The following is a 7132-nucleotide window of genomic DNA, read 5'->3' on the forward strand; positions in this document are numbered from 1 at the left end:
CCATGAACAAGGCAAAGGAGGTCATAAACCCCTCTTTTGTGAGCTCCCATGTGCCGCCATATTCTTCTTCATCGATTTGTAGGTAGTTGCTAAAGTAGAGGTACAGGACTCCTGCGTTGATTAGGCAGAATCTGGAGTGAGGAGGACAAGCACCAAACACACACTGTAAGCTTAGAGGACTCAACTCCCACCATCACTGTTCAGCTCTATTAGGGCACTCACTGTGTGCTACAGTTAACTGTTTGCATATGTGTCTGCCCCACCAGGCAGGGGGTGACCTGGAGAGAGAGAAGTTACTTGGGTTCAAACATGAGTTGTTTTTTTTTTCCCCCAAACATAAATTTGATCAGATACAGGTTTTAAGATCTTGTACAAGTCTCCTGACATGGGTTTCAGTTCCCTCACCTGTAAAATGGGGAGGCTGAAGAGTATTACGGGGCAAGTGAAATAATATACAAAAATGCCTAGGCCCTCAATGGAATTGCCCACTTAGCTGAGCTAGAGATTTTTTTTAGAGACAGGGTCTTGCTCTGTCGCCCAGGCTAGAGTGCAGTGGCCTGATCATAGCTCATTGCAGCCTCCAACTCCTGGGCTCAAGCAATCCTCCCACCTCCCCACCTTAGCCTCCCCAGTAGCTGGGACTACAGGCGTGTGCCACCATGCCTGGCTAATTTCCTGAGCTAGAGATTTAAAGAAGGAGCAACGCTTTTCAGTCACCCAGCAAAACCTAAAAATAAAACAATTTAAGAGCATATAGAAGTTCTCCAAACTCCCTTGAAGAAAGAAAGAAAATGGCTGTTGAGCCATCCCCCAAACAGGACCAATACCTGACACGGGCCTCCAGGTAGCTCCAGCTGGAAGGTGGCCATGGGACACATAACAAACACATGTTAAGCTGTTGCTTCACAGCCTAACTGAGCAAGCAACTCCCAACGGCAGACCATTTCTGGATGTCCACTGTCCATTCCTGCACTTGACACAGAGGCAAACATGATAGTTCCTGCCCCTGGGTCAGCATCACTTAGGGGTCTAAGACCAGCAATGGGAGCGGAATTGAAGCCAGCAGTTTGTGAGCACCCCTAGGAAGGTCTCTGACCCCTACAATGTATTTAGCTGATGCAAGACTTGAAATGCAGTGAGCAGGAACATACCACCCTGCTTGCCTGATCTCTTGTTTTCACAGAGTGATCAAGACTTTGTGATCTTTCCAGTTGTTGCATCTAACCTAGTGGGGGACTGTGTGTCTCAGGCCACATCCCTTCTGAAGGCTCCCAACGTGTGAAGTGTGGGCTGGTGCAGTGGTGTGAGTATAAATCGGCACACTAAAGGTTGGGGGAGACCCCGAGGCTGTCTGAGCAAGGTGGGGATGGGGTGGGGTGCGCATCCTTCAGAAGTCTAGTTCGTGAGTAGTGAGACCATGGGCTTTCTCACATGTGGGGGAAATGGGCTGTGAGACTGGTTTAGACCTGTACTCATGTTTTAGGACAAGGACCAGGAAAGTAGCTGAATGGTGGGGGAGGGGGTAAGAAGCCCCAAAGTCTTCAAGCCTAAGGGCCTGGGAATACAATGGTTGTAGGAACAGAAGCAGGAAGTCAGGAAGAAGGCAATACAGTCCTGAGCTTGGCCATGTTGTGGCCACATCCTTATCTTCTGCCAGAAATCTTAGGACCCAGTCAAATCTGGCTACCTCCCTCTGACAGGAGTTTCATTTTGGACAGGCAGACCTAGTGGCTCTAGATGGAGGCTACTGATGGGAGCAGGAAATGTCACTCTGAGGCTCAAATAATGAGCTAGGGATGGAGAGTCAAGACTCAGGAGCGAAGAAGACAGGGAGGGAAAAGGGCTGACACAGGCCCTGCCTTCCAGGGCTTACACACCAAGCAGGAAGTGAAGTCACAGAAACAAAAGTGTTAAGTCCAATATTTGGTGGTCAAGGGGGAAGGGCCAGGAAAGAACTAGAAGTGTTTAAACTGAGTTTTAAGGAGGGGCATGATTTACATTTTGTAAATAAGCAAGAGAGTTACAAGCAAATGTGTAGACAAATTAATGTACTGGATTAGGGGTAGGATAAGAACATGAAAAAGACTAACTTTCAAATCGGTTTTAAAATTTTCTATCCTAACGACTCCAGTCAGAATTTTACCAAGATAATGAATCTTTAACAACCTGCCTTCAGGGCTGGAAGACTACAAGCTAACAGTAATGTACGACCCTGTTTTCTAGAGTCAATGGACTTTATTATGGTCTTAAAAAAATTTTAACACACATTCACTGAGCACCTACTAATCATGTGTCAAGCTCTATGAGAGGGACCAAGAGGCAGGAGGGGGTGGACACTGTCTGTCTCTGTTAATGGAAAACCTCAGCAGACAGCAGGACCCGTCACCATACCTCAGGCACATTATAAATAACAAGACCTCAGGAAATGGTTTTACCTTAACAGGCCCTAACTGGTGGCCACAACAGAAAGAAATGAGGAGAAGCAAGTTGGGGTCGAGACACAGGGCAGTTAAGGAGAGAGGAGGTCACCAGAAACGAGCACCAGAGCAGTCCTGCCCTAAGCCCAAGCAGCTGGGTCAGACAGATGGAGAGGGGACATGTGTGGTAAAATCAATGTCCTTGGCCCTTTCCAAGAGCAGGGGAAAAGATGCCAACCAGAAGGAGGGAAGGGATTTGTTTGGAGAGAAACTGGCTCTGGCAGGACAGTGTGGGACTGAATCCCAGAAAACAGGCCGTCCTGAAAACACGGTACTATGCACTGTGGGTAAGCCACTCCAAGGTGCGCTCGCTCCCAAACATCCCATTTCCTGTTTTCTTAACAGTCACATTTTACCACTGTTTACAGTCAACCATTTACGAAATACCTACATTGTGCCAAACACTACATTTTGCTATTTACTTGCATTATCTCATTTAATTCTAATTATCAACCACACTTAGACTGCCCCCATTTTACCGATGAGGACACTCAGATATGCCCAAAATTATGTAGCTTGAAAGTGGCAGAGCTAGAACTTGAATCTAGAGTTTTTAAATAAAGTCTTTAAAAAGTCTGTTTGGACGCAGTAGGAAAGATGAGCTAGCTCTAGTCCTTCCTATATTATTCCCAGATTGAGTGTCTTCTAAGAAATCTCTTAAGAATCCCACAACACCAGATAGGTACAGGGACTCTGAACTAGCATCATTCCTTTCCTCGACAAGTGGTCTTGCACGATGAGAAACAGCCTCTTGCCTTTAGGTTGCCCTCGTCCCTCTCTGGCATTCTCCTGTCTTTTTTTCTCTCACAGACAGCTCAAACAGGTTGACCAGCATTCATTTAAAAATCTATTTCTATACCACCTTCAATATGGGAAGACATCTATGAACCCCAGGTCCCATGTCTCTTTATCCTCCGTCTTCCAGTGTCCACTCTGTTAAGGTCAGGCAGAGCAGGGTCTTATTCTGTCACACAGGCTGGAGTGCAGTGGCTCACTGCAGACTCGAACTTCTGGGCTTAAGCGATCCCCCTGCCTCAGGCTCCTAAACTGATGGGACTGCAGGCATGCGCCACCATGCCAAGGTAATTTTTTAATCTTTTGTAGAGATGGGGTATCACTATTTCACCCAGGCTGATCTCAAACTCCTGGCCTCAAGTAATCCTCCTGCCTTGGCCTCCCAAAGTGCTGCTGGGATTACAGTCCACTGCACTCAGACACACAGAGTATAATGAACTCTTAACAGTTCCCTTGTACAAACATCTTGCTCAGTATCATAAATCAAAAGCGTTTTTTAATTAGAAGAGGGGACCATACAATTTCTTTTAGGTTATCTTCTGAGGAAGTGGGTAACTCAAATGTTTGAAATATACTTCACCCCTTTTACCCTAGAGTAAGGGAATAATAAGAAATATGATGACACCTAAAACAATCAATGTGGTTTTACATGGGGAAAGGGTGATAGTTTGTACTCCCTATGTGAAAACAGAAATGGGCCAGGTGAGGTGGCTCACACCTGTAATTCCAGCACTTCAGGAGGCCAAGGTGGGAGGATCAGATAGATAGCTTAAGGCCAGGAGTTCAAGACTAGCCTGGGCAACACAGCTAGATCCTGTCTCTACAAAAAATTTAAAAATTAGCTGGGTGTGGTGGTGAGTGCTTGTAGTCCTAGCTACTTGAGAGGCAGAGGTGGGAGGATCACTTGAGCATACAAGCTTGAGGTTATAGCGAGCTATGATCACGCCACTGCACTCCAACCTGGGAAACAGACCGAGACCTTGTCTCTAAACAAACAAACAAACAAACAATAAATAAATAAATAAAATAAAAGGCCAGGAAGATAAATGTTTTGAGGTATAGATATCTCAGTTACCATGACTTGATCATTATGCATTGTATACATGTACTAAAATATCACATGTACCCCCAAAATATGTAAAACTATGATATAGCAATTAAAAAAAAATACAGAAAAAAAGGCCAGGCCCTCCTGTTTCCACAACAGCTCACCCATGTTTCCTATCTTAAAGCAACTCCCACACATCTTTTAATTCAATCTACTGGACATGTGGACTCACCTTCAGTGTCTTGTTAAACTGAGCCATGACCATGACCAGAGGCTGGCATCAAGTATGCTACCACTGGCCACAGGAGCACAACAAAATGTGGAGGGCCCAACCTCCTACTTTTGTGCTGCTTTTAAAATGTAGGGACCTGAGCTGGGCAAGGTGGTGCACACCTGTGTTCCCAACTACTCAGGAGGCTGAGGCAGCGAGACCCTGCCTCTTAAAAAAAAACGTAGAGACCTGAAATAACTTCTGACAAAGCCAAGATACAGTGCATTGAGCACAGTGCCAGTCACAAAGGAGATGGTCAAGTACAGAAGATCCTCCATTTCCCTAACTTCCATAGGTATAAAAGTCACGCCAGAACTAGAGTGCATGCCACCAACAAATAATGTGATAGCCTCTTGCAAAAGCTTGCTTCAGACACATAAATGAATGGACTAGCCCAGCCTTCAGGAAGGTAACCTATCTGACCTGAGATGCTCCAGGGCCTGTTGAACTCGGGAGTGCCACACCAGACCCAGCAGTGCCATTATGGAGCCACTTTTTGCTTTAGTCATCACACACACGCACCCCTCCAAAGTAGCAATGGCCTTTTCCACAAAAAGAAAACAAAACCTACATTTAAAAAGAAATGGCACTTATGGTACCAAGTACTTGGGAGGCTGAAGCAGGAGGATCACTCCAGCCTAGGAGTTCAAAATAAGGGAAACAGATGATACCATGAAAATGCAAGACACTCAAGACTTACCCTGCTATTCCCAAGAAACCTCGTAATGGCAAAACTCCCCAAATGACACCCAGGACCACAGCAATGATCTGTCTGAACCAGTAGATCACATCTAAAAATTCATCCTGTAGAAAAGACAGATAGATAATGCATGTATTATCTGGGGTGGGTACCACAGTATGGGGGAGGTGAGGTGGGTCAGAAAAGCTTTCTGCTAAACACTTCTTCCAGGGAATTTTTCCCTTAAAAGAAATAGTATGTGGTTCTTGCATCACCTGTTATACTAAAATGTGGTAGAAAATGATATATTTAGACATCTTAAGTGATCACTTCCAGAGTCTGCTCTAGATCAAAATTTTAGAGAAATCATTTACCTTTTTTTTTTTAGAAGCTGTATATATGAAATATCTTGTAATGAAATGTTTGTGACAGTAATAGTCCTACTGGCCACAGATAAAGATTAGAACAAAAGTGCTGGAGACAGGTGCCAGCATATCTCAGTTTCACAGGAGGACACAGAAGACTCAGGTTTTTGATCTGCCCTAGATTCCAGAAACCGGTCCTTATACAAAGGAAGAAAGAAATGACACAGCGGTTCAGAAAGAGACTGCAGGTTTTGCAAGAGCTGGGCAGGGCTGGGGGCAGGACAAGGGCACCTTGAGGAAGTGCCTCCCATCCCCCCTTACAGGAACACCAGGAAAGAAAACCCACTTCAGCAGCCCAGAAAAACAAAGACAAGATTGCAAATATTCTTTTCAAGCTACCTGGACTCAAGCGGTTTGTGATGGTCCCTTCCAGACCACAGAGCAGAGTTGGGGAATGTCCACACTTAGATCCTCTGAATGTGACCATTAAGAACATCCTGAAGCCCCGACTATTTCTCACACACATTTGGTGACATTTTTTTCTATCTCTCACATATACACTCACCCAGAAGGTGGTCTGAGTCTTCCCTCTTGATTGTCACACCCGTTAGTATTCGGTTTTTTTTCATTCAACAATCAAGCTGTATCAGCTCACCATTAGCGAGCCTCACTACACGCAAAACGCTGTAATGCACCTAATTCTCAGAGCTGTTCCGAGAATTAAGTGAGATTATGCATGGAGAGCACCTGACCTACAGAAAGTACTCAGCAGAAGTCTGTTACCGTTACCGTTTGTGCTAACGACTGTGTTAATTAAATCGAAGAAGTAACTTACTCAAGATCCTACTAGAAAGAAAAGGCGGAGGCCGAATCGAATTCAGCTCAGTCACGCCGTTCGGGCACACGCCCTGCCCGCAGACGACAACTCCTGTGCCCGCTCCTCGCCGCTCCCGCGAGACCGGGCGGCTTCTTCCTTCCACCGCTCCGCGGGAAGCGCCCGGCCCGGCAGTCGGGCCCGTGCCCTCCGGGTTCGCCCCGACACCCCCAGGCCACCCGGCCCACCTCCCCGCTCGATCGCACCCGGACGGGGCCGGGGGTAGGCCCAGGCCGGTCCGCCCAGCCCCGGCCGGCTCCTCGAACCTGCGCCCTCGCTGGGCCCCAGCGCACCCACCTTGTCCTCCCAGGCCGCGTCGCTCCGCAGCACCTTGCTCCAGACGGAGACTTTGAGGGCCCCGTTGGCCAGCTGCGGCTGAGGCGGCTCCTCCTTCCGCCGCCCGCCGCTCATCCTCCCGTCGCGCCGCCCGGGCCGGGCTTGGGGCGCGCGGGCTGAGCCAAAGGGCGTCGGGGTCCGGGGTCGCGGGTCACCGAGAGGCGGAGGCAGGCTCAGCGGTCGGGCACCACGACGCGCCGCGGCTCCCCTCACTCCGCCAGGCTGCCCGACTCTGCGCTCCGCCCAGCAGGCGCCGCGCAGGGAGGGGCCGCGCAACGGCTTGTCCG

At 47.9% G+C, this 7132-nt stretch overlaps 1 protein-coding gene across 2 annotated transcripts in view; it reads right to left on the reverse strand.

Annotated features, from left to right (window-relative positions):
• LOC123622376 (respirasome Complex Assembly Factor 1) overlaps positions 1 to 7129 on the reverse strand; it is a 9346-nt gene extending 2217 nt beyond the window's left edge. The window contains exons 1-3 of one of the 2 annotated variants that reach the window (XM_045528647.1): positions 6807 to 7129; positions 5292 to 5395; positions 2 to 131 (exon numbers count right to left, since the gene is read on the reverse strand). In XM_045528647.1, coding sequence (XP_045384603.1) covers positions 2 to 131; positions 5292 to 5395; positions 6807 to 6920 — 348 coding nt within the window. In that variant the 5' untranslated portion in view covers positions 6921 to 7129. The remainder of the gene's footprint in view (position 1; positions 132 to 5291; positions 5396 to 6806) is intronic. The other variant, XM_045528648.1, reaches the window with a different exon arrangement.
• Positions 7130 to 7132: the final 3 nt, after the last annotated feature.

Source organism: Lemur catta, chromosome 17, assembly GCF_020740605.2.
Source record: "Lemur catta isolate mLemCat1 chromosome 17, mLemCat1.pri, whole genome shotgun sequence".
Classification (NCBI taxonomy): domain Eukaryota; kingdom Metazoa; phylum Chordata; class Mammalia; order Primates; family Lemuridae; genus Lemur; species Lemur catta.